General features: G+C 38.8%; 1 protein-coding gene across 28 annotated transcripts in view; it reads left to right on the forward strand.

The window, feature by feature from the left end:
• The window catches only part of DOCK10 (dedicator of cytokinesis 10), a 155,403-nt gene that overhangs the window by 70,644 nt on the left and 57,436 nt on the right, over window positions 1–27,323 (forward strand). For all 28 annotated transcript variants that reach the window (XM_040566605.1, XM_040566607.1, XM_040566618.1 and 25 more), the window contains exons 5-16: window positions 4,328–4,400; window positions 4,729–4,860; window positions 5,125–5,259; window positions 10,014–10,197; window positions 11,834–11,919; window positions 13,272–13,355; window positions 14,152–14,307; window positions 16,759–16,980; window positions 17,685–17,807; window positions 18,509–18,591; window positions 23,960–24,082; window positions 25,349–25,428. In XM_040566605.1, the coding sequence (XP_040422539.1) occupies window positions 4,328–4,400; window positions 4,729–4,860; window positions 5,125–5,259; window positions 10,014–10,197; window positions 11,834–11,919; window positions 13,272–13,355; window positions 14,152–14,307; window positions 16,759–16,980; window positions 17,685–17,807; window positions 18,509–18,591; window positions 23,960–24,082; window positions 25,349–25,428 (1,481 nt within the window). The remainder of the gene's footprint in view (window positions 1–4,327; window positions 4,401–4,728; window positions 4,861–5,124; window positions 5,260–10,013; window positions 10,198–11,833; window positions 11,920–13,271; window positions 13,356–14,151; window positions 14,308–16,758; window positions 16,981–17,684; window positions 17,808–18,508; window positions 18,592–23,959; window positions 24,083–25,348; window positions 25,429–27,323) is intronic.

Genomic DNA, 27,323 nt, shown 5'->3' on the forward strand with positions numbered 1-27,323 from the left:
GCCCAGACAAACAGTGTTATCACCTCCTTGCTTGGAATTTGAGGCATTAAAATCATGATACCGGATGAAAAAGGTGGTTACAGGCACATAAGACCAACCACAGGAACAGGTGCTTCAGATTTGGCTTGGATGCAAGCCTGGTACTAGCTAAATCTATTGTGGCAGGAATCGATAAGCTGATTCCTATGGTCCCTTTAGATGTGTTTTTCAGAGGGTTTTGTGCTCTAACCCTTCCCCAGACTTACATTCTCTCTTATACATTGGTATTTGCACAAAGAGTGAACGCGGTAGTACAAAAAGCCATTAAGAGCAGTTTTGCTAATCAGTTATAAACATACCTTTTCTTATCTACCTAGTGCACTGATTGTTTTATAGAATTAAAGCATTTAGTGCTCAAGAAAAATGTTTGTAGTGCAGAAGTTTTCCATTTAACCTTAAGTGTCTTCTGTCTTATAAAATATATGTTTGACAGACATGGTTGCCTTACTCTGCACAGAAGTACGTTTTTAGCCATTTATGGACATCTCTTCGATGAAGGTTATTTTAAGATAATTAATATGATTTACTTTCATGAGTTAATGCTCTAGGGATGTTATGGTGTCTCAGATGGTACTTTTTCCCAACTTGTGTAAAGGATGATAACTAGTAATCTTGTTTGTCTGGTATCAGAACATAGCACTCAGGAGCGGTTGGACTGCAGCACTGCTTGATGCTCCAGCAGCCAAGTAATAGCAGGAGTGCCCATGTTTTGTTTGCTGAAAGTTGCCTTGGCTTTGGGCTTAGCATACCTTCAACAAAGCTGGTTTGAAGTCCACCACGTTTCATACCATTTCCATTATTACACAGCCTCCTAGATAGCAACAGAGCTCGATTTGCACATGCATGTTATGACATTCAGACTTTTAGATTAAATCTCCTCATTAAAAATGTGGTGGTTTGATACTTCCTTGTCATAGTAATTCTCTCTCACTGATGATATCTCTGGATGCCCAATTTCCATAGTTTTTGGTTTTGTTTTGTTTGCACAATACTGTCCCACCATATCAGAAATCCAGGCATACCGTTGTATTAATTCTTTTTATAGAAAATCATCCTAATAGGGAAGGTTGGGTGAGTGCTAAGTATTGTAGCTTTGCATCATGAGAAAAGAACGCCATTTATGGTGCCAGATCCAGCTGTGGCTAAAGGATTTCCATTCACTGAAGGTGTGCTGAACCTTCTCCGGGGGTTTTGAATTTTAGAAACACAAAGATTGGGACCCAGCAGCCTTCAGCAGTGCTGAAAGGAATTCATAACTGTTTGTACATTTGACATGCTGTGGTGTTTGACACAGTCATAGAAGATGTCAATTAATGGCTGCATAGGATAGCAGATTTTTATCAGACATCCAAGTTCTTTTCGAATATTGATCCTTTTTGATTGAGAAGTAGCTGCAATGTGATGCAGACCACCTGGAGCAGGCACAGGGGACTCAACGTGTCCGTGGTGGAGTTTCACTGAACTAGAGCTGTGACACTGGGGAAGAGCTCAACGACATGTGCACACTAACACGAACAAAATTTTAGCAATTGCTTTAGTTTTTCTCTGAGTGTGTTCCTCCTCTGAGGTCTTTCTCAGGTCTCTCTACCCCTTAAATTCCTCTCTGTGAGCTCTCACTACCTCTTTTTATACCATTTTTTATGCTTTGTGATGGTGTGTTCTGACTTCTTGAGCAAATGGAAGGGTGGAGGAAGAACTGGGCTTGCTTAGTTTGTGCGTTGTGGTGACAGTGTGTCTGGGAACAGAAATAGTCATTAGCAAAGTTTTTGCTGTCATTTAAAATGTGAAAACCTCTAACGCTTGGTAGGTATTTTAGGTCTGCTCCTTTCGAAGTCTGCATTTTTATATGAGTCCGAAGAGGCAGTAGGCAGAGGAAAAGAGGGAATACCAAGTCAACAGATTAATTCTTTACCATGTTTTATCTGCCTGCCCTAGAGAGATGAGCAGCATACCTGAACCGGTTCCAAGTTAGCAAAGGAGAAAACCTTATCTCATGGTGCATTACACAGTTTTGAATGTATGAGAGGTTCATGTGTGGTCAGTGAGGGAGCACTTCGGCAGGATGGCCAGTCATCCCGCCAGGTGTTTCTGTGGTGGTACTGCAGACTGAAATGTCCATACGATGGGGTTTTGCTAGTAGATGTAGGGGTAGCAAATTATAAATTACTGGCCCTTGGCATTGAGGCAGCCTATATGCATTCTTGAGAGTAATTTGCATAGGCAGAAATAAAAAGATTCATAATATTTTATTCAAAAAAAAGGAAACCTTTTTGCAAGACTTTTTTCTAATGATGCAAACTTCACACTGCCTATCCCAAGCCACTGACACCATCTCAATTCTATGATCTGCCAGCTCTGCCACCAGATTGTCTGCCCTTTTATGTCTCTTATATAGCTCTTCTGAGAGGACAGCAGGATTTCCTTCTTTCTAAGAAATGTGCCCTGTGCTCATGTTTGCAGAAGGTCTGAGGCTCAATGGGACAGGCTCGCTTTCCAACTGCGGGGCAGCAGAGCTGGGCAGAGTTGCAGTGTCACGGAGGCAGGGGACCGGACACCATAGCAATTCAACTCCTCCTTCCCATGCTCTTTACTTCCCCTCCCCTGTAGCATCTGTTTTTTTGTTTGTTAGTTTGTTTTGGTTTTTTTTTTTTTTTGGTTGTAGGTTGCCCTACGAGCACTGCAGTGCATTTATAGCTCTGAATCATGAATAAGCCAAAAGGATTTTGGTCTAAAAATGAAAGGTGGTGGGCTTGAAAGGTGGTGGGCTTTTTTGTTTGTTTGCTTTGGTGGTGGTGTTTTTGTTTTGTTTTATAAAATGTGGGATTTGGTTTGAGATTTTGGGGGTTGTCTTCATTTGGGTAGGAGAGAGTGTCTAAGATTTTTTTAACAGCTATCCTTGGTTGTATTGGAGAACCTGCCGTGGAATTCCATGTCAAATATTCTGAATGTTAACGCTTTTATAGATGTCAAAGGTATCAATAGATTGTAAAGGTTCCTTTTATGCAGTATATTAATTAGTTGTTTACACTAAACACTGAAAGTGGAACAAACTAAAACAGAATAAAGAGTCCTGTATTCTTTTGTATCCTGTGTGCATTTCATTATGCTGGCTTTTCTGAATACAGTGGGATCCTGAAGTCGTGATAAAACTGATTTTGAAATGGGAAAAGCAAAGAGGAGATGGGTATTGCTTTTTATTCTAATCTTCCTGATCATAATTTGTGTATGAATGAACAGAAAATGAAAAAGGGTCAGCTACCTCTTTTTTATTTATTTTTGAAAGTAACACTGCATGCTAGCGTGGGCTAACATTTGCTAACTTTACAGAGGAAACTAGCTTACGAGCATGTGGTTTCTGAACTTCTGTTTGAATTTGTTTCCACGTACAACACGGTTGTGTTGCTTTGTTCATGTTCTAAGTCTGGGTAAATGACAGTTCCGTAAAGGTTGGCCTTCTTATTAATGGTTTTTAGCATGGCAACTTTTGTAGGTTTCAATGTCATAAGTAAAAGTTTTCAAGATGAGATTTTAATCTTCAAGAATTTGAAAACAATGTTAGTATTCTTCAGGCCACAGAAAAATCTATTTTTTCCACTTAAAAATATCTTTTATCATGTGCATTTTTCTGGCTGTTACTTAAGGTTTAATTCCACAACATACTAAGTACTTTGGGACAGTACAATTATTTATGTGCTTAAAAATAAGCAAGTGCTTAAGTGCTTTGCTCTTTCATATTCAGTTTTGTTTCATAGTCTGCATTATGGAGCTCTTAAATGGCACCACATCAAAAAGACATATATGTATTCTTAAAAATTACTCTAAGGCTATGCTCATCATATTGAATATTAATGAAAAATCTTGAAATATTAAAGAAATGTAGAAACTTTTACCAAAGCATTGTAATGTTTTTGTTGGTTAGAAAAAGCTCCTAAGCAGTTCATTCTAATTAATTTGATAGCCTTAAATGGGATCACTCTCTGGGAATTGTTTAGGTTTTGTTGCCTGTTGTGGTGAAAGAGCAGAGAAAAGAATAAAAATTTTTATTATTTTTTTTTTGAATCTTGTTTATGAAGCTGTTGCAATTTCATACCGCTGGGAAAAAAAAAAAGATAAAGAGAGCTTAAGAAAAAAGGTGTTTTATGTACATATAGTGATTTTTAAAGGAATATAGAATCACGGCAGTAGATGTTCTGAAGATGCCATAGGGACCCAGGATGGTTGCCTCTCTGAAATAGCAAATAGATGATTGTATAAATAAGTAAATAAATATTTTTTTCTCTTTTCCTAGAAATGAATGTAGACCAGAGAAACTGCCATCACATTCCTTTGAAATTGATCATGAAGATGTGGATAAGGATGAAGTATGTTTTCTATTTTTTTCTTTCAGCCAGGGAAGACTTATTTATTACTTTAACATCTTAAAATATAAAAATAAATGAAAAAAAAAAAAAGATAATGGAGGGTCATTATCTCCTATAAAATATTTTATATTTTAAGTAACTTTGATGTTGGTGGAACAGCTTTGTCTCTTATGTCATCATGTACACAGCAGGCTTATTAATAAGTCTTATATTGAAAGGAATGTAAGGATGATTATTTGTTGTCAAGAAGATATTCACACATTACAGTTTTCTTTCGTCTTAATTCAAAAAGCAAGTGAATGTAATATTAATCACGTCTTTCATCTAGGATACAACATCCCACTCATCTTCAAAAGGTGGTGGAGGAGGAGGAGGAGGACTAGCAGCAGGAGTTTTCAAGTCTGGATGGCTTTATAAAGGGAATTTTAACAGCACTGTAAACAATAGCATTACTGTTCGGGTAAGGGAACAGCATTATTCTTTCTTTATTCCATTTATATCCCCCATAGAGACTTTTTTTTTTGTCATTTATATGTTTATATCTCAGATTAGGCTTCATTACATTGCTTTAAATGATACTAAAGTAATGTTGCAATTGTCTGCAAAATAGTGCAATTGAAATGTGAGTAGGAATTGCTTATTATTTAAACCATGTAAATAAAGTACCAGTGAAAACAATTTGCAGGACAGCAATTCTCATTCTTTTTTTTTTTTTCTACTTCAGTCATTCAAAAAGCGCTACTTCCAGCTGACACAGTTGTCAGATAACTCATATATTATGAATTTTTACAAAGATGAAAAAATATCAAAGGAGCCAAAGGGATGTATTTTCTTGGATTCTTGCACAGGAGTCGTACAGGTAAGCCTCATTTTATTTCATTGTATTTTTTTGGTGTCAGATAAGTAAGAATTACTAGAGGCGCATGGAAGAATGCGTACATGGATGGGATAGTGATCTTGTTAGCAGTTGCATGAAATGAAAACACCATTAGTTTTGCTTTTTTAATTGGTTCAAGTGGTCAAACTGACAGATTACAAGAACCTCAGATGAATTATGATAACAGGTCATATATATGTTCTTTGCCAATGGCACACATGAGGAAAATATTAAAATATTAAAAGTTTATTTTTGCTGAAATTATTTTCTTAGCTGCCAGATTTTATGTTATGCTTATTAAGACCGTGCTTGTTTATTGTGGGTTAAAGAGACTGAAGTTATAGAGCTTCATTTGTTACAAGTTGTAAATTAATTCTGTATCCTGAGTTCCAAAGTGCTTAGATTATTCAATAGACTCCTTGAAGATCATCGTTCTTGGAGGTGATAGAGAGTCCTAAAAACAACAGATATGACAGAGCCTTATTGGTTGTTGTAACTTGGAAAAATAAATAGCCAGAAATGTCTTTTTTTTTTTTCCTGAAATTGAGCTCTCAGCGTTTTTTCCCTCTAGCTGCTTTTCCTTTATTTCTATTAATGTATTTCTCTTTTTTTTTTCCATGTTAAACAAGATGTTATCTTAAATAACATGTTACTCTGTTCATCTAGCCCCACGTGTCACTACATAAGGAAATTCTTTTTTTAGCTATACTTTGTTCTTTACTTGTTAACCAGTAAAGTTTGGTAAAAACGCCAGTACTGACTGAATTGCGGGTTGCTTTGAAAGAAACCTTTCAGCTAATGCAAGGGAAGACCCCTAATAAACATAAGCTTTTCCTAGTTGGAAAGTTTCTCCTTCTCCCTAAACGGGCCCTTTGAAGCAAGAGAAATAATCAGTAAAAGTAATTCACTCTGGGAACGAATACTTGCTGACAACTCCTGCAGATCCCTTTTCCTGTGTCCAGGAAAAGTACCAGGCTCCATAGGGAATGGCAGCTTATCCTGCATAGTTTAAAGGGTATTTTTTTTTTCAAGCAGGTGTAGGAGAGGACAGAGGTAAATTCGTGGAAAGACAATGATGTCTGCCTCTGTCAGTCCACTGGCTTGAAAGACCCTAACAAGCAAACTGGAAGTGCGGCAGAAGGAGATGCTTATACAGAAATCCTGTTCAGAAATGCCTGAAGTCTGCAATGCATGCTTATATTAGAGTCTAGGCTTTGTGTGTTTGGGATGATGGTCTCTGTGTAGCAGACGTCCTCTGTGCAGTTAGAGAAATGCTGGTACTCCTGTAAAGAAGTTTCTGCTGTTAATTGACTCTCAGTTGTACAGTTAATTGTGGTTCAGAGGGTGTTTATTTAGCTGCTGTCAGTTTTGGGCAGGAACTAATGTCCTTGATCTTGTGTGTTGGTATTGCCCAGTCATTTATAGAATAGGACAAAAAAATAGGAGAAAATAGGAAAAAATAGGAGGAAAAAATGACTGCTTGCTTTTGTTTGCTGGTGGTGTGTGTTTTCCTTTAAGATAGGTGTCAGCCAGAACCCTAATTAAGGTCTGGATGTCCCTGTAGTGTGGTTTACTGTGGTTTTAGATATAGATTAAGTACCGTCTGGGGGGTGGGGGTGGGTGTGAAATGTCTTCACTGCAAGATTTTCAGACTTTTTAACTGAGCTATGACCAAAAAATATTTATATTTGAAATAATCCTCCTGAATTTTGACAGCTGCCTTCTAAATCTACAGAATACCTGCAAATTGTCCACAACACCTCTTGCCTACCACCAGGCACTTGTTTTTTTTATTATTCTTTGATTGACATTCAAAATGAGATGCATAAATTTATGAGCTGCCTTCACTAGTCATAAGTGATCCTTTGCCAAGGCGATAATGGTGCAAGTATCATCAGCATCAAAATCTCTCTGTTACCAAAAACGTGATGAACTTAGAGTCATAAGGCTGAAAAACAAAACCTTACTTAGAATTGTCATAAACAAGAAGTTGTCATAAACATAGAATCTGGAAAAGAGATGGATAAATCTGAAGGTTTAGAGGAACTATGATGTGAAATCTCTGATTTTATGAGTTTTACACCGCTATAAATCATTTAACTCAACAAGAATGACTTTGAGCTCCTGTTTGATAGAGGTTGAGTACCTAGACTGCAGTAAGCATCCTGGAGAAACCATCTCCAGATGAAATGCAAAACACCTTCAAAACACTTCTGTTATTTTGAAAGAATGACCCTGCAGGCATTAAACTTAGCCAGATGTTTCATTTATAGCTCATCCGTAGTTTCTTATTGAATCTTGTATTGTTTCCTTCTGGAAGAAATTTTAAACTTGAAATTAAGTGTTGAAGATTACAAGTCAACCTCAAGGTCCACACTCCATATGGAAGGACTTACAGAGAAGAAAAATGAGAAATGACGTTTCCCCACCTCAATCCCCAACCCCCTTTAGCTGATGAGGAAAGAAAAATAGTTGGCTTTAGATTTGAAACAAAGACTTTGCTGTAGATCTCATCTGCTTGCCAGAAGTCTGAAGTGCAGATGGAAAAGTGGATATTGAAGTTTTCCTGCCCTAATGTTCTTAAGATTCAGCATGCAAGATGTATTGCTCTCTTAGATAATGTCTGATAGTGTTACAGTACCTGATTTAAAGATCTTGGCCATGTCTGCAAGGGGAAGTGCATAATTCAGACAAGTGCATTCATCACAATGCTCTTTGTACGCTTTCTGAAGATAAATTGAAACATAGCATTTTTCTTTATGGATTGTGCATAAATTCATATACGTGATCTCCTTATACAGATAACTTTATCTTAAAAGTTTTGAATGGGCACTGGACTAGGATTTTTGGCATAGTTTTCTTCCACGTCCAATTTTTGTTCAAGCCCTTGTGATTTATTAGCAAAAATCGATTTCAGTAAAAGTTTAGTTATTGTTTATATTAATTTGAGGTAATTGCAGTGAGCGGAAGATTAGAGTGATTTCACTGTGATCAAAAACAGTATCAGACACCCAAGAATGAATTGCTGCAAAATCCAACCCTATTCTCACCCTGTGTAGGGTGAACTAAAATTTATATACCTGAAAGAATAGTTACCTCAATAAAGTGCATGAGGGAAAATGATTTCTTACCAAGAGAATTTTCAGTAGCAGAATTAAAAAATAGCACACGTGTGCATGTACATACACGCCTGAGTTGGCTTGAAAAGCCCAGATTTGACTGATTCCATTGACCCGAGTAACTCCAAAAATTTAGTCTTCCTGATTCCTGAGCTGGGTCATGAGGTGTAATATAAGGACTGGAGCAAGTCATTAACAACAGATTGGGCAGGAATCTTCTAAATCATCTCTGCCGCTGGAAAAAAAGAGTGTTCGTGGAACTTTATTCTCAGTGTCCAGTGCTCTCCTTCACTGCTCATCAGCCTCAGATTTTGCCTCTGCTCCTCATACACAAAAGAAGATACCGCTGTGATCTCACCAGCTGGCTCAGGAGCTGTTCTTAGTAACTTGTTGATACAGGACTGCAGTTGTGTGTATTGAGAAGTAGTTACGATACGTAGAACTACAGGGCACCGTTGTTGTTTTATTTAAGACTGTGAATTAAGAAAAACTGAAACTAAGTGAAATAAGTGAAATGTCCAGTTATGGGCTGGATGAATTGGTTTTCATCTGTGTCACTTCAAGGTTAGATGTGTCAGTAATGCCCTAATTGTAGATGATGGCAATTTTCTGCAATATTGAATGTAAAATGGTGGCACTGATGTTCATAGAGAGTAGTTGTGAAAATTAGATTATGTACTGGGGGGAGGACATATCAGTGCTTGTTTCAGATTCAAACAAGGGGAAGAGACAATTGATGCAGCTGTCTCGATAAGACTAAGAGATAGAAGCCTTACTGATTTGATAAATTTGAGGAATGAAGGATATTATATTGGAAAATTGCACCATTTAATTTTATTGCGCTATTTCAGTAACTAAGTGCCTGTAAATTCTCATGACAGAAAGTGATGGATTAACCGTCTACTGCAGGTACAATCTGGTGATACAGAACAGAATAAATCTGTTGCCAATACACTGGGCATTGATTCTTGTTCTATACTTGACAAGGATAGAATTGCAATGTCCAGACAACAGTATTTTCACCTTTGGCCTCCTGCAAGGAATTGTTGAAAATGCCATAGCTCTTTGTAAAATCATTTTAATGCTTTAAAGTGTCAGTGCCTAATGGAAGCACCCATGGGAGTATTTTCCTGTGGAAGATTTCATCCTATTCAAATCTTCTGGAGAGATTTACTGCTTACTTTCTATTCCAAGTTTAACTGATAATATCCAAAATCTCTTCCAGAAAAATACAAAAATAATAAAATTATACTCAGTATCTTTTTGAGTGTCTGGTGCTCTGGTAACTTATAGGAGACTTGGCTTTAGAGGGGTTTTGTGTAGGCGACTTTGAGTCACGTAGCAATGCTGTCCTTTCTCCATCAGAGGTCTCTTCCTATTCCATTTAGGAGGTACTCCCTACTAAATGGGTTTTAGATACACAGATTAAAACTAAATTGATGTAAATGTTTGTTAATATCACAGTACTTGAATTTTCTTTAAAGCCAGTTAATTTTGCTTTATTTATTTATTTATTTATTGAGGCATAGTTGTATAGAAGTCCATCTTATGGATACCTTTTTTTGGTACCTTTTTATAGTTATGGTGTTTATTTTTCTTTTCCTTTTGTTCCAACAGAATAACAGGCTTAGGAAACACGCCTTTGAGCTAAAAATGAATGACCTTACATACTTTGTGCTGGCAGCTGAAAACGAGCAGGATATGGATGACTGGATTTTCACTCTCAACAAAATCCTGCAAATAAATCCAGAGGGGACCATTCAGGAGAGGAAAAGTGCAGACCTCACTGATCTGAAACTTGGTAAGAGTGAATAATCTTGCATTGTTTTTTAAATCAAATGCAAAAGAAATGAACCTTCAGATATCACTATTGAATCATTTTAACTGCCTTGGTCTCTAATGGATTCTGTACCTATTGATTTCTGATGAAGCAGCACCAGTCTTTTGGCAATCCCTGAACAATGTCAGCTAACTACCCAGAGATCATTTTCAAAAGGCTGTGGGAGGGAGGTAAGCTGCTCCCCATAAAGTCAGCAGGAACAACATGGCTCTGCTTTGCTTATAAAGCTCTTTTTCAAGAATAGTCTTCCCTGTCGATGATCTTGCTGGTACTTTGTTTTACCATCCTGGGAGTCTGAAAGTTTTAAAGAGTTTTCTGCCCAGGAGAAGTTCTTTTTCCAGCATTTTGTTTTCTTTAAACATCTGGAGCTAATAATAATTTAAAAAAAAAAAAAATCTCAGCTGTGGTATATTGCTCTTTCCTTGGAAGCTTATTGACTTTTCATTTCTTGCTTTTGTGAGTTTGCATATGAATACCCTTTCACTGTGGAAGAAAGAATTAGATGCTCAGTTTTACTGCCTCATAAAGAGTACAGTATCTCATCCTTTCACGTAATAAATCCATGTTCAGTTTGGATGAACCCCAACTAAAATTCTAAGACTGAAAGCACTTGAAACCTTAATACAGATTTGAACTGCTCGTACTCTGAACTGAATCTAAGCTTTGAACCCACATGCATCTGAATCCTGGGGAAGTTCAGAGCTAATTGAAGTCTTTACCCTGATGCTTATAATAAATTCTAATTTTGGAGGGACAGGATACTCTTCATATAGCCAAAGATGTTCTTATGATTTGGAAGCACAAGAGACTTCCACGTCAGAATCAGAGAAGTACTTTTGAAAATCCCACCCATAAGGGATATTAATGAAACAGAAAGAAAAATGTGCATAAGAGGACAAAGACATAAGGCTAACAGAAAACAGAAGTCTTCACTGGTAAAAGCCCTGGTAACAAGCAACAGGAATGTGCTATGGAGTTAACTTGTCAAAAGGCACGATGCTTTCTTGGCAGAAGAGTCCTAAATGGCGGTAATGACTTACTTCACATTGGGCCGAATTACCTACTGAAAGCAGAGTGGTCCCCAGTGAGGGAGTGCAAGAGCCAAATAAAAGGTTTGCTGTGTAGTGTTCTTCTCTGGATACATAGATTTTCAGCTTGTGGAGTCCAGACTACATCACTTCCCTTCCCAAAGAGTGGGTCCTATCTGCCTCACTGACTATGCTGAAAACTCTGTTCACCAGGTGTCCAAAATCTTTGGGCTGGCATAAATTCTCTGTGTTGCATCAGGAGGGACTGGGAGAGCAAAGGAAGGTGTTTCTATTGTGGGCACAAATATTTGTCATGGATGGATGTGCCAGACACTTCACTAAGTAGAGTCAGGCATCTTGCTTAAATACCTACTAAGTTATAGCAAACACCACTGGGGGATGAGGTTCAGAACAGAGGTTACTTTAGTATCTCTTTCATTTGATAGCCTGATGATACTAAAGGGAAGAAAAAACAGTAGTAGGTTGGGGATAGATTTTTAAAACCCAGTGGAAAGAGCAAGTATAATAAAAAATTTGCTTTTTTTCTTCCCCCACCCACCTTTTTCAAGACCCTGGAGAAGCTTCGGTGAATGATGATTGCTCTCAAGAAGAGACCGACTCTTCAGAGAACATGTTGCACCCAGACTTTGCAAAAGTAATGGATGTTATGTTTTTCTTTACAAGCGGAGTGGAAAGTGCTACCTACGTCAAAATGCTTACTAATAGATGATCAATTATATTTCAAAAGGTTTAAAAATACCATATGGCCCATTTTGAGTGTTAGAGCCATGATAAATGGTGGGAATAATTTTCTTTCTGAAAAGTTGATGGCTTTGTATAAATGAAGAAAGCTCCACTGGGTGTAAGAAAAAGTAGATACTAGAGGGGTTTGATTTATACCTGTGAAGTCAGTAAGGGTCTTATCCCTGCAGTTATATGTGAAATATTTACTTTTTTAACCTGTATTTCAGCAGACTTTGGCCATCAGAGATCCAAGATTTCCTGTGTGACTTGCAGTACTTCAAGGAAATGAGCTGTCAACTGCTCATAACCTTCACTAATTTCATTGAAAGATACATGTAGTATCAGGGGAGATATTTTGTCTTCCAGAATTCATAAACTACTTCATGTGGATGAGATAATTGTAGAAGGTGCTAAGAATTTTCTTGATGAAAAGCTAGGTTGGAAATACGTCACTGCTTTTCTTAAAGGAACATGTGACCTGTTTGTAATTTGTTGGGCAGCTACCCGCTGTAGCAGTAGCGACAGTATACTGTCTATATACACAGCAAAATCCTCTCTGAGGATGTAAATCCCAGAGATATGAACCAAAAACTGTGTATGCAAATGAGAACAGAATTTGGTCTACACTTCACTTTAGGTTGTATTCATATGTATGAAGTGGTCACACAATTAAAACAGCAACAACATCAAAGATAAAATGTAATTGAGTTCATGTGTACAGACAGCAGTGGTATCTGATCTTGTCTGTAGATAGATGTTTTCTTTACTGGAAATGGTTTAGTTAATGCAGATACATCAAACTGATAACTGCTAGATCTGACCACTGGTGGCCCTCAAGGCTAAAACAGATGGTCTGCAAGTTGTACTATGCTTATATTGCTCTTTATATGGTTAATTCCTGTTCCTCCCCCTTGCTCCATATGCCTGGCTGCAGCAGTGATCTGTGATCCCTAGTCCATGGCAGGTACATCTTGTGTGCATCTTGAGCCACTATTTTGACATCTTTCACAGTGGATTCTGTGGTAACATATATGAACTTCATAATTGCTCCTATTTTGGGTTCCTTCAAAGTATATCGTGGACTGAAAATCCTGCTTCACAAGCATATAACCTTCAAAGAATGTTTGAAGGTGCTTTGGGATACCTACTGCAGAAATGAGGAGTGTTATTATGAGTGAAACGTGAATCATTCATTTAGAGATCTAACAACTCTATGGATTTCTGTTCTTGTGCAGAAAATTAATTTGTTATCTGTCACAACAGTACATCACAGAAACAGAAGAAACAGTGAAAGCCTCTCGAAATACAGAGCGACTAAATCTTTTCTCCTTGGATCCTGATATAGCAGTGAGTGAAAAGATTTTTTTCAAGTTCTTAAAAGTTTTTAAATACAGGTGCTGATTTAACTGGGTTAGTGAAGCCACCAGGGTGGTTGGGAATTCAGCAAGCAGCTGAGTATGCCTGAGACTTCCACCCTGTGCTGATCTCACTTGTATATGCCAGAGTCTTAGATGTAAGAGAAAAGTAGAGTGGAAGTGACATTTGTTTTCAGCTTCAAAATGAGTGGGGAAAGAAGTGCTGTCTCTGCTCTGCAGAGGTTTATGTACAGACTCTGCCCATATCTGCACACAAAATGATTGCAGTTGGAAGGGACTTTTGGAGGTCATCTTGTCCAATCTAGCTGAAATTTGAATCATTAAAACAGACTGAAAATATTACAAGAACAGAACCTTTTCTTGTATGGGGAATGTTGTAAGAACAGTGCTTTCATTGTTATTTATTGTGCTGAATTTGACTATGAAATGTGAATGGTTGCAAAAAGCAGTGGGAGGTACAATTGGAGGTATAAAAGCCTATGTACGTGAAAAGTTCAGCTGTAAATGTAGGAAGCGCAGATTGCTTTTCTTTTCTTATCCTCAGCTTGCTTATCATTCAGTATTAGAATTCATGATTCAAGGAATGTTACTGCTTGCACTGAATGTACATTTGTTGGTGATTTAATTGGAAATTTTATTTTAGTTGAAAATTCTTCCAAATCTTTGGTCAAATCAACTGTAGCGATAGTAAACGCCTCAAAAAAGTTTCCGTAGTTTGGGATTATCATGCTTTTTCCATATATAACTAATCACCCAACTTATTTCAGTTGTTGAATCCTCAGAAAAAGGAGTTTCCAGGGACCAACTCAGCAATCAAGCCATTTGAAGAAAAACCTGCAAAGAGGATCCTGATAACTTGCAAGTCCCTCAGTTTGAATCTCCAGGCCTGTGTTACTGAAAATGAAAATGATCCTTCAACCAATGTAAGCTTTGTTTGTTTTTTCCTCCTCCTCCTCCCCCCCACCCTCACCACCACTCCAGAGAAGGCTTCCTGTGCACATATTACTTCTGGTAATAGGATGTAAAAGGAAAACTAACATGCTCACATTACTGTATTCACTCCTCCCACTCTGCCCATCTCTTTGAAATGAATGGTGAAGCTGAGGGAACCTTACAGTAAACATTTTGAAGCTGATTTAGATTGCAGACTTTTTGCTACAGTTGAATGTGGAATTAAAAATGTTAAGACCCTTGACGATCCTTAACAATTGCTATAAGAACAAGTTTAAGCTGCCAGTACTGTAAGGAGGCAACTGAATATCAGTTGCTGGTAGATTGTGCGTTTTTTTGTTGTTGTTGCTCTTCAGAGAGACTGGGGACCAGTCAGATGAAATTACTGATGAGAAGGCAAAACAGAAGGGACTGGATGCTTCATCTGGTAATAAAGGACCAGCAAAAAAGAGGACAAAACAGAATTTTTTTCTTATTTTTACTTTAAGAAAAAAGGGCAGGGAAAAGCAAGTTGTAGCTTTCAATCCATAGTTAGTTCCATTAGTTAGTTCTCCCTTAAAGCAGAAAAGTTCTGAGAAATTAGTGTCCTGGCAACTCAACTTTCATGCATTACATATGAGGCATTGATTTTTATTTTTATTTTTTTTACTTATTTTCATTTGCAGATGACCTCTACAGTGAGTGCATATTCAGCATGATGTAATCAATACTTTTTTGGCAGACTGGAATAGCTGTTTAAATGAAGTCATGATAACTGAACTAAGGGCATGCAATAATTCATTACAGAGTCTGCAAAAGCACAGAATATTGTACCTGCTGATGCATTGTTCATTATCTCCAGAATTTTAAGATTCTGGTTTCCAGACAGCTCAGAAATTGACATCATGAGTTGGTCGTTCTTATCCTGACTGATGTGTTTCATCAGAACTGTAAAGGAGTTGTGGACTCGGATGAGGGTGGAAAGGCCTTGCAGAGAGCTCTGGACAGATTGGAGAGCTGGGCGATCACCAACCACATGAAGTTTAACAAAAGCAAGTGCCGGGTCCTGCACCTGGGATGGGGCAACCCTGGCTATACGTGCAGACTGGGCGATGAGATGCTGGAGAGCAGCCCCGCAGAGAGGGATCTGGGGGTTGTGGTTGACAGCAAGTTGAATATGAGCCAGCAGTGTGCCCTGGCAGCCAGGAGGGCCAACCGTATCCTGGGGTGCATCAAGCACGGCATTGCTAGTCGGTCGAGGGAAGTGATTGTCCCACTCTACTCTGCGCTGGTGCGGCCTCACCTCGAGTACTGTGTGCAGTTCTGGGCAGCGCAGTACAAGAAGGACATTAAACTGTTGGAGAGTGTCCAGAGGAGGGCGATGAAGATGGTGAAGGGCCTAGAGGGGAAGACGTATGAGGAGCGGCTCAGGTCACTGGGCCTGTTCAGCCTGGAGAAGAAGAGGCTGAGGGGGGACCTCATCACAGTCTACAACTTCCTCGCGAGAGGGAGTGGAGAGGCAGATGACCTATTCTCTGTTATCACCAGTGACAGGACCCGAGGGAACGGTGTGAAGCTGAGGCAGGGGAAGTTTAGGCTGGACATCAGGAAGAGGTTCTTCACCGAGAGGGTGGTCGCACACTGGAACAGGCTCCCCAGTGAAGTAGTCACTGCACCAAGCCTGTCTGAATTTAAGAAGCGATTGGACTGTGCACTTAGTCACATGGTCTAAACTTTTGGGCAGACCTATGCGGTGCCAGGAGTTGGACTTGATGATCCTTATGGGTCCCTTCCAACTTGGGATATTCTATGATGCTATGATTCTATGATCAGAACTGTAAAGGCTCTGTAGAGGTTATTTGCAGTCATAGGATTTAATTCCTTGTTACTATGGGATAGAACAAGTGGGTACTGTCAGAGCTATTTGAATGCTCTCGGATTCCTAGCAAAATGGAACATGTGTTTCCCACTGAATAATACACCCACGCGTTTGTGTTTCTACCAGTAAACATTTTTCATCTCCTTACATTTGCCATCATTTTTGTGTCACATTTCTTATGATCCCTGGAAAGCCCACCCTCACTATCCCTTCATTTATAACGATTGCGAATCTACATTAAAATAATTCTATGAAGTTTCTCTGGGTTCCCTTTCTTACTATAGTTATTATCTGTGACAGACACATTCGTGTTCTTTTTCTGCAAGTTTCTGTGTTAGCTGCCATTCGTTCTGGCTCGGTGTCAACACACTACCTTTAAAAGCCCTTGGAAGTTGGAAAAATTGTTGCCAAAGGTTGGGGAGAGGGGTTTCAATTAATCTCATAATTGGTAAACAATCTTTGTTTGCTGTCTTTTTTCTAGCTGCGTGGGCCTAATAAAAGATGGAGTTTACCCTCTCACTCTCAGTTAGTACTATGTTTTATTTCTGGTGTTGTTTTTTTCCAGGTAGAGCCTTTCTTTGTGAGTGTGGCACTGTATGACGTCAGGGATGGCAGGAAGATCTCTGCTGATTTTCATGTAGATTTGAACCATACTCTCGTTAGACAGATGATTTCAGGTTCTTCATTTTCATTAGAAAATGGCACTGTTGAAAATATAGATTCAAATGAGATGGAAGAACCAAAAGTCAAGGGGTTCCCAGAAGAATGGCTGAAGTATCCAAAACAGGTATTCCATGTGTGACTGCATGACTTAGTGACTCACATCATAGTTCAGTAGTAGTATTCATTTTCGTCAGAGAATTTCTCTACTAGGGATGGTTTATTTTTTCAATTTTTTTTTGTGTGTGTGTATGTCTGTGGATCTTGTATAACTACACAATATTTACAATCAAAACTCAAAAAAAATTAGTGTCTGTCATTTTGAGAAACCACCCATGTTTCCCGCATTCTTTGGGTTCTTTCTCTGACATCTCCTAAACCAGCCAAACAAAATTGTAACTTAGTCTCATCTATCCTCTGTATTAATATCAAAGTACTCCCACATTCTTGCTGTTACTGTAAACCTCATCCCCCCATTCCCGTTACATTACATTTTTTCTTCCCAGTCATTCCCCTGAGGTGTGGCTGATTTAGACCAGTGTTTAAGCATTGTTCCAGAGGAACAGTTAGGTTAGGTGATGCTAACATGGTCGTATGTTTCTTGACTAGAGTCAGGATCTTTGCAAGATGCTTTGTGTGCACAAGCTTACTGCAGTACTAACATGAAAATTTTAGTTTCCACCTGGCTGTCTTGGGAGTGTAGAGATACATCCTCTGTAATTTTTTTCTGAATTTGTTCTGATGGCATTTCCATCAGCAAAGAGCACTGGTAGTATTTAATTTCTCCAGTATCCCTATGTACCTTTTAACTGCTCTCTTTTCTATTCATAGGCTCTTTTCTCCATAAGTAATCCTCACTCTGAGATTGTATTAGTAGCAAAAATAGAGAAGGTGCTCACAGGAAACATTGCCAGCAGTGCTGAACCTTACATTAAGAATCCTGATTCTTTTAAGGTAATGTTACAGGAACATGAGTTCCTTCTTTGTCAGCCTATTGGAAGCTGAAGACATTGCAAATTCTGCTTGTAAATCTCACCAGTTTGTGGTTGCTGAACAGGGCATGCTCACATGAGGCCCACCCCTAAGAAAGCAAATGTCCAAACTTCATTATCTTTGGTAAGATAAAATCCTTACGTGCAGTAACCAATACAGTATGACAGATGTTCTCACCCAGTTACACAGAATGAAAAAAATACCATTTTGACAGAAGCATATAAATCAATTCATGGTGCATTCCTTTGTAAATTATGTCCCAGCAAAGTGAAATTCTGTTTCAGTAATCTTTTAGAAATTTTAAGCTAGTGCTTTTTGTATACTAGCATAACTGGGGTAGGCACCTATCTGTGTTTCTCTGAGAACAGGCAGTGCATTTGCATTGGGTATATTACAGCAAACTGGAATAAAAATTGTAAATAATATAGTTCTGACTGAAGGGATGCTGATGGGGTTTAATTTGTTAGCAGTTCTGTGGTGCTTTTCCTGTCCATCCCAGAACTTTCTGTCATGGACAGTATCAAGCTAAATTATTTTAGGGCCAAAACAGCCTCTTCAGCAGAGTGGTACTTGGACATCCTCTGTGCTGCATTGTAGATATTACTATAGATATTACTAGGTGAAATAGTTAATATTTTCTTCTTTTTTTTTTTTTTTTTTAGTGTGCACAGAAAGTGTTAAAATCAAATAAACAGTTCTGCAGCAAGCTGGGGAAATACCGCATGCCATTTGCTTGGTCAGTGAGGTATGTATTAATTCTTCTTATAATCTGTAGAAATATCTTTTAGCTTATTCTGCTTTTGGATGTTTTTCCTTTTTTTCTTTTCTACTTTTTCTGCCTCAAGCTAAGCACAGCTTTCTGTGTGGTGCAGGACCCCAGAAGATTCTGCAGCTTTATTATTCCATTGCCCTATTTTTCACACAGATGAATGTTGGTTAGTTTCTCATTAAAACGTCACTGTGGTAGAATCTTTTCTATAGGTAAGTAGTAAAGTTGCCAGAGAGTAGCAGAGGTGATTGACGGAATATCAACTTATCATGAGCTGCACTGGTGATTTGGTGCTAAAAATTACCAAAAAAGATTTCAAAATCAGAGTTTTCACAATAATTTCCTACAAAGATAATTACAGTCTGAGACAAAGATGTAATGACCACCTAAAATACAGATGCGCAAGTCAGAAGCTGTGTTCTAGTAATGATGCTTGTTGTATTTCAGAAAAATCTAACCAAGAATCTGGAGGTTAATGGTGCCCCCAAAACAGCACCTTGATGGTGGTAATGAGAATGCTTTAGGCCCTCTTGCATTTTTAGTGGCTACTAGGTGATAGAGACCTGTTACTTTCTTGTTTGGAAGGTCAGTTGGGTTTTATTGCTGGTCACTGCAGTGGCAGTATTTGATTTTCGTTCTCCCTCTGTTCTCCTGGACAGTTTGTTTCCTTTCCCATGGGTCACTATATGGTTTGTTCAATGCCACTTGCTGGTCTCATCCTCAGATTTTTTTCACATGCTTCTTGGTCACCTTCTACCAAGTCAACTCCTCTAACCATACATGGCTTTCTTCCTTTCATTATCCCTTTAGATTTGCATGTTGTTTTTTTTTTCTCTTTCCTCCTCTCTTTTCCTTTTCAGTCTTCTGTCATTGCCTCAGCTTGCTGCAACCCTGTGGTAACAGATCTCTGTCCGAGCCCCTCTGCATGTCCCTGTGACAGCTCTCTCTTCTTTCTGTCATGCACAGAGTAAGAAATATGTCCCCTATAAAAAGGAAAGCTGTCCATTGCCAAATGAAAGCATTCCCCTCCTTCTGTGGCGTCTGTTCTGACAGTGGCAGGCCTGGTGGAGGGCTACCTGAAACTGTAGGAGGGAAGAAGGAAAAGAGCGTTGGTGAAAATGTCATGCTGCGGCATTGCCTGTGCCCGTTAGGGAGAGCTGTGTTCTTCTGGTGTGGAAGTACGAAGCATCAGAAGTGCTTGGTCTGCCCCTAAACGTGTAGGTGAAAGCTTATGTTTTTAGAACATGATGTCTAGATGGCAAGGAGAAAGCACACACCAAGGTATGGCAGTTTGAAGAGTCATTTATTTTTATTGACATAAATTTTTGTCAATATACAGTAGGAACAGGAAAAGTACATGCATGCTCAGGAGAAAGGCAGATAATGTGTTTTGATCTGTCATAGCAAACTCAGGGATGTTCATTAATATTTACTGGTTCTGTGTAGCCAAAGGACCGTTCAAAATGATATTGATGGGTGTCTCCTGGTTTGACAGGGCTACTTTTAGCATGTAATGGATGGTGTGATGGCAAGGGGTGCAGGCTGGGCGTCAGACTGACTTGAGGCTTTTTTATTAACTCTGTCCTGGCTGACTGTTGGTGGTGGCTGTACCATTAATGGTATGTCCTCTAACTCAGTCATTATTTGTGTGTGTGCATGCCTCAATACAGTGGGTATTGGATACCTGGGAGCCTAAGTGTTCCTCAGCCTTCCACTGTTAGTCTGTTATTTTCCTCAGAAAATAAGACTGAAAAGACCTTTACATCATATGATCATCTAACCAATATTTCTGGCTGTGATTTCCCAAATATAAATGGGAATACATGCTTGTGGTGCTAGCAAATGCACAACAATTCAACATTTTGCAGACTTACTGTGTGTGCATTAGGCAGGTGGCGTGCACGTGAGCAGAGGATGTACCTGGGATCTGTGGACATCCCTCAGCTCCAGCAGGCAGTATTTCTGGATGGCATCCTAACTCAGTGCTTCAGCACCCTTAATATTAAAAAGCTTTCCTTCCCTCTGTAGGATTAACCACAGAAAATATACTCAGGTGTACTTATCAGCTCTTAAACCTTTTCATGATTAATCGTATCATGGTGGTGAGATAACATAATTTAAAAATCATTGTCCACCAAGTGTGTGAATTTGCTGGTATCAGTGGAGTTGCATAAGGAACTTATTTAGTCCATTGGGTCAAATTCAGCCATCATTTCTGTTTATGTATTAACATTACTCAGGACTCTCTTTGGTAAAATCAAAGTATAATTTGGCCCTATAAAATCTATTTCTATTTTCATAGCTTGAAAATAGAAATTTCCACAGGATGCTATCATACTACAGGGAAAAAATGGTTTGGCTATGATAAATAGCAAAACCGTGGGTTTGGAAATGTGTTTTCCAGTTAGTTCATTCTGGCATTAGCCACACTCCTGTTTTGCTGTGGAAATTTTCCTCCTTAAAGCAATAGCAGATGGTCACAATGTGATTTTACGTATACATTTAGCGAGCCAAAATCTGGCAGTTGAGAATTGTGCATGTGACTGACAATCTTAATTATCTTTTGTGGCATTCAGTTTGTTAGCATCGTTCAGAAGGATGACTCAGGGTTCCTCCCTGATTTCTTGCTGGTGCTGGTGTGCTCTGGTGTCTGTATGCTCTCAGGTATAATTACATTATATGTCAGAATTACAGGGTGTCAAATCCATCTTCCCTTCTCATATTCCTGCCAGAACTGCCAAAGTTTGCAAATATGTGCCTGATCTACATACTGTAGACGTGGGGAAACTTCACTCACAGAGATTAGTTTTTACACTTTGCTTTTCCTTCACACCTTCCCCACCCTCATAAACGTGTTTTAGAGCCTAGTGTTTGGATCCCTCAATGGTGTACGCAGCTGGTGGTTAGGTTCTCAGCTGTTGCAGGTTGGCATCACTGAAGTTAGTGATGCTGTGCTCATTTACAGTAACTACAAACCTCACACTGCTTCCCTAACCCTGAGGGTGAGCAATTTTTCCACAGATTGTTAGCTACTATTAAAAATATGTTTCGGTGTTAAATGATGAGCACTGTGTAGGTTTTCTGCATTTAAAGAATTGTTGTAATTGTGGACTATTGGCTAACAATATCAGAACAGTAGAATCATAGAAACATTTAAAATACTGAACAAGTATCTTGTTTTCTTTAATGAAGTCCGTTAATTACTTTTCCCTTGAATTAATATCTTTCAAATTTCTTCAGGATTTTAGTTCTGTGAAATTTTTCTTATGGAAATCCACCTAATAAATAAATAGCAGGCAGTAAGGAATCATTAATACATTAGATAAGTATTGGACTTCTGGACTGGTGAAGTGTTTTATTACATTTCCTTTGGTTTTACTTGTCAGTTGTCACCCTACAATGCCTTCAGTGTGTGCACTGTGAGAAGCTCTCTTGCTCCATCAGTGCCCAGCAACCTAAAAGGATCTAGTGAAACATGGCAGTGCAGTTACTTAACTGCAGGTGTAAAACATAGAATACTTGCTGGTCTGGCAATTCTTCAGCTTTAGTGAGGCCAGGAGCATGGAGATACTGTATAGTTTTGCTAGCAGAAAGCAAACTCTTCCCTGAACGCACAAAGCATACCTGTTTGTAAGAGTTAGCTTCTTTTTAGTGGATGTTTAAATGGCACCTGTAGAAGCAAGAGCTCTTGGAGTAAGCTACTTCCAGCACAGACTCGGTTCTTTTGGCACTGTGAACTTCCCCAACCCTGTTTTGGTAAGTGCCTCCATACCCCCACGTGCTGAGCAGTGGTTAGCCTGGACTGGATTTAGTTGACGGGATCCTGCAGAGGCTGGGTTTGCTCAGCAATCCCCATGCAGAGCCCAGTGGCATGGCCAAAACCGCTTACTGAATGGTTTAGTCCACTCTGTTTGGAGAGGAAGGAAGCAATGCTGAGCCCAAAAAGTATAATAATGTCACCAATGCTGTAATAATTATTAAGTCTTGACTTTTTTCTTTTTTCCAACAGCAGTTTAATACGATTTGTGAAATAAGTGGTGGCTGCCAGAAATTGGGTCCATTTTCTCCCTAATAACTTAAGATTTTTGTCAGTGCATGTTGGTGTGGACCTTATTCCCTGTAATTCTTGGAGGCAAAAGTCTGATAGAAGAGGGCTGATTATTCTCTAGTTACACAGAAATGAAATAATAGTGTTTCTCTCAGTTAATTAATTTAGGACACGGTGCATTTATACTCATCCTTGGGATCGTCTTCCAAAAGTTTACTCCATTATTTTGCGTCTGGCAACAATTTGTGCTGGCATCAATTCCTCTTCTCATTGGCAGTGGAACAGAGAAGTAAATTAAAGAAGAAAGATTGGCCAAATGATTCACAGAACTGCACTTAGCATCAAGAACATTTTACTTTTGTTAAGCAATGTTTTTGCATACAACAGTTGAATCCAAGGTTCATTAATTTGGATAGCTGTTACATTATCCAGTCCAGCCAGTGTGCATGTGACCCTTGGGACTATCCAAAGGGCACTGGAATGTCTTAATTAAATCCTGCAAGTGTCAATGAGCAGGGATGGAAATATCTGAGCACGTTTTTCTGTGCACACAACAGCTGATACTTATTGTTCCCAGATATAAACGGATATCCTTTTTTTCCATCTCATTCGCCACTTTGTAGCTGGTTCACCAAAAACGTAGTTGATGCTCCACGAACTAGTTTTGTGAAGGAAAGTTAAGCTGCAGTGAGTTGGTATCGTGCTTCTGGAGGACACAGAACAGAGTTAATGCATAGGAAAATTCATTAGAGGTCTCTACACTGGTTCTGCAAAAGCATATGCTTCTTTACATGATGAGACCTTATGGTTGGGATTTGATGTCTTGCTAAAATTTCTATTATTTAAAATTATCAGTAGGGGGTGGAGTAGAGAATGGGTTCTAGATAGGTTCTGTATACTTGAGCTTTGTCAGCTGAGAGCTACAGAAAAAAAGGAGGAGAATGGGATGGGTGGGTACTGAACTTGATGATGATCTGTTCTAGCATTAAAATGCTGAAGCTCTGAGCTGTCAACAGTTGTGCTACACCTAAGATGAATGGGGATTGTTTGCATAGTGTAAGATTAAACAAAGTCTTAAGTCTTTGCAGGACTGGGGCTGTGCTTGCAGATAAGCTGAAACTCTCTGTGCATCTACGAATACACAGAAGAGCTTTCTTGTGTGAAGCTCTGCAGGCAGCCCTGGAATTTGTGGGAGAGTTCAGGTCATATCGTTATTAAAACATTACATGACAATTTCGAATGTTCAAATGTATATGGGTGTGTGTTTATAAACATACTATTTTTCTTTCTTTATAGACCAGTGTTCAGAGATAATCAGGGAAATGTTGACAGAGACTCACGATTCTCACCTTTATTCAGGCAAGAAAGTAATAAGATTTCCATGGAAGATTTGATTAAGCTAATAGCAGAATACAGAAGGTAAGGAACAGATTTTAATTTGGTTTGAGAAAGTATAAAAGCCTTAAAAAGCTGCACAGAATAATTTTCACAGCTCTTTTCATCATTTAGCACAGTGTGCCAAAGTAGCCATATTAAATTAGTGTTTTTCACATTAGTCCAACATCTGCCAAAGACTGCTTTAGGTTAGAAATTCCAGGAAAACTGGAAAGTCATTTGGCATGTTAATAAATTTTATTGTAACCTAAAGACAGTGGTTCCTTAAATTAGCTTCTATCAGGGGAAGTGCAGGTAAAGTAGCCAACAAGAGAACACTCTCTTTAAAAAAAAAAAAAAAAAGGGAAATGAAAAAGCATTCTTTAATGGTTTCTCTAACCCTTGCTTTTGTTTGTTTGAGTCTCCATGACAAACTGCAGAGTGAACACTGGAAGGAAAAAACTTCTCCAAATGCTTGACAGTGTGTAAATTAGTGAATGGCTGTTTGGCTGAATGTTCTTTCATACAGGTGTAAATCAGATTAACTCTAGAGCAGAGACTTTGTTTTTACCAGATGAGTGACATGAGAATTAAACCTTGAACTTCTTCCTGTGCCTTCTACACCAAATGCACCTAGAAATAAATTAATGTAATTATTTTTTTCCAATTCCATTTATATGAAATCAGATCATAAAAAGATTGAACAAGTATTACAGGGATTGGATCAGTCCCTTAATCTCTTCTATTACTGTTACTAGTCAGTAAACTTCATGGACATTCTTGATACTGGAATAAGAGCTGCCACTGCTGGCTTTGTCTGTCTGAAACATCTAGATAAAAGCAATTTAGTATCACAGTTCTGGCATGTCTCAAGTTGCTTGGGCACAAGGAGCGTGTCTTGGTCCCTTTTCAGCATGGCACTTGCAGAAGCCATGATGCTGTGAGTTCCTTTTGTCTCAGTGGTCACACAATTCCTTTTAAAGAGCATTTGATTCAGACTGTAGAAAGAAAAAGTGGGTAAGTTAATTCTTGTAAGGTTCATCATTACTTCGTCAGTTTCTTCCTCTTCTATAAGTGTGGCATTGCCTCAAAGAGAAGGCATGAGAAATAATGAGGCCAAGAAAGAAAAGACGTTTCTTCCCTGATGTTGCATTTGTTTTGAGTCTGACTGCTAATAGTTGTATGTTAAAGTGTTTAATAAGGATTTATGTCTTAAGTCAGGGTTTGGTTTTCATTTCAGCTTAATTTCTATTTTGGGTCTTATCTCCCCTCTTCTAATTTTCTAAAATGTTTTCATTTCTGTCATTGCAGAGCAGAGAAGATTAGCAAAATACAGACCATACCTGGCAGTTTGGAGATCGCAGTTGATTGTGTTCCTTTGGAACATCCAAGTATGATTCCACTATATAATTAATCATTATTATTAAATAAGAAATTGTCATAGGTTTTCTAATAGCCTGTTGTAATGAGACAGTTCTGGTAGAATTGTCCATCGTTGTGTAGAAAAATGTATACATGTGTTTGGGAAGGGAACGTTCCTGATCTCTTTTTTTTTCATTTAAATGCACAATTCTTTTCCTCCTGCAACTGCCCAGACATACAATACAGAGCTCAACATGTTGTCTCCACATGTGATGAAAGTGCAGGGACCACTTTTTGGTCTCTAAGGGATTAGACCAAAGACCTGACTGGGCTTCTGTAGCCAGAGGTTAAGAGCCTGGCAGTGTTGATGTGGACTGTGATGCACATATCTTCTGTGAATCAGCATGTGATTATCAGCAGGTTTCAGGAATGCAGAGCAGATGGAGGGCTTCACTCAGAGGCAATTCTGGCATCAATACAACAAACACTAGTGTGGGTACTCCTAATTGAATCCTTTTTTAACTTTTTGTTTCAACAGCTACAATTCTGTGACCTACAACTGCAAAAAGCTCAGGACTATCTGAGTTAATTAAGTTTAACAGTCACTTTTATTCTGATGTCGATACGTTCGTAGGCCCTCTTGTTTAGCTCAGGAACAAGCAGAGCAACTGCTCAGTATCAAAATGGAGACGATTCCTCAAGGATGTAGATAGAATATGTTCTGTGCAGGTATATTATTTTATGTTAAAATATGTGATCATCACATATTTTATACCATCTTCATGTGGTATTAGATTTAAAAAATAGTTTCACTAACATTTCAAAAGATATTTTTATTTTTGGAATTTAAAGAAATTGATAGAGTAGGCAAAATGGTCCAAAACAGCTTGATCCTTTTATTGTTACATGACTTGGTGCACTGTGGCCAAGCGAAGGTCTGGTTTTAGAAGGTATATACTGCTAAGGTGCCCAGTACGTGTGGAAAGTCAGTGAAAATTCCCTCACTCTGAACAGTAGCAGCTTACAAATTTCTTTGGCACCACAAGATTTTGTCTTACTATGAGTCAGGCTGTAAAATAATTTTAAAACTGTAAGAGAAAAGTTACATGCTGTAGGATTTATTAAAACCTCTGTGAAAACTCTTCTTGATTTCAGTCAGCTCTGAAGGAAGCCCCTGTAACAGCAGTAAGCAGTTCTGTTGTAACACCTCCTTCCCACTGAAAATAAAGTCTTGCTTAGCTAGTGCTAAAATCTTTTTTTGCCAAGAAGAGTTAAGGAAAAGGAAGTTGGCTGCAGATCTTGTTGAGAAGTTGCTATATGATTGTGTCTCTGGGGACCGACACTGCTCTGCTTCACATTACCATCAATTTGCATTAGACAACTGCAGTAGATCTGTGCTTTTATAAGACTTCATTTGGTATAGCTACAAAGAGCTGTAGACGGGGATATACCAGGAGATGTTGTCTGACAGTGTTTAAGCTGATAGACAACTATTAACTTTGCTGCTGCATGAGAGGGGAAAAAAAATGTGTAGCTCTAGCAAAGGGAAAGAGAGAAAACAGCTTTCTGAAGCTTTCACCTATGCTGCCTGGTCCCTGCTTGTTGTCTAAACTCTGGAGCTGGCACCAGGGCAGCAGCTATGTCCCCTGCTTTGCCCCCCACCTAAACCACACATTAAAACCCAGAGGTGGGAGGCTCCATTCATGTGCAGGGCAATCACGGAGAAGTGCAGATGGCCTTGCAGCCAAGAGCCAACGTGGCTGGAAGCAAACTGGGCTGTTGCTTCTGCATAAGTGTCTGTGAAATGCGAGGCACAGAGACCTGACCTTCACAATGGACTCCGTAAGGCTTGCTTTTTTCCAGGCAGATTCTTGCTGTTGTTGCTGTCTCTTCTGAAGAGAGCAGTGATAGCCTGTAGAGTGCA

The sequence above is a fragment of the Cygnus olor genome, chromosome 9 (genome assembly GCF_009769625.2).
Source record: "Cygnus olor isolate bCygOlo1 chromosome 9, bCygOlo1.pri.v2, whole genome shotgun sequence".
NCBI classification, from domain to species: Eukaryota; Metazoa; Chordata; class Aves; order Anseriformes; family Anatidae; genus Cygnus; species Cygnus olor.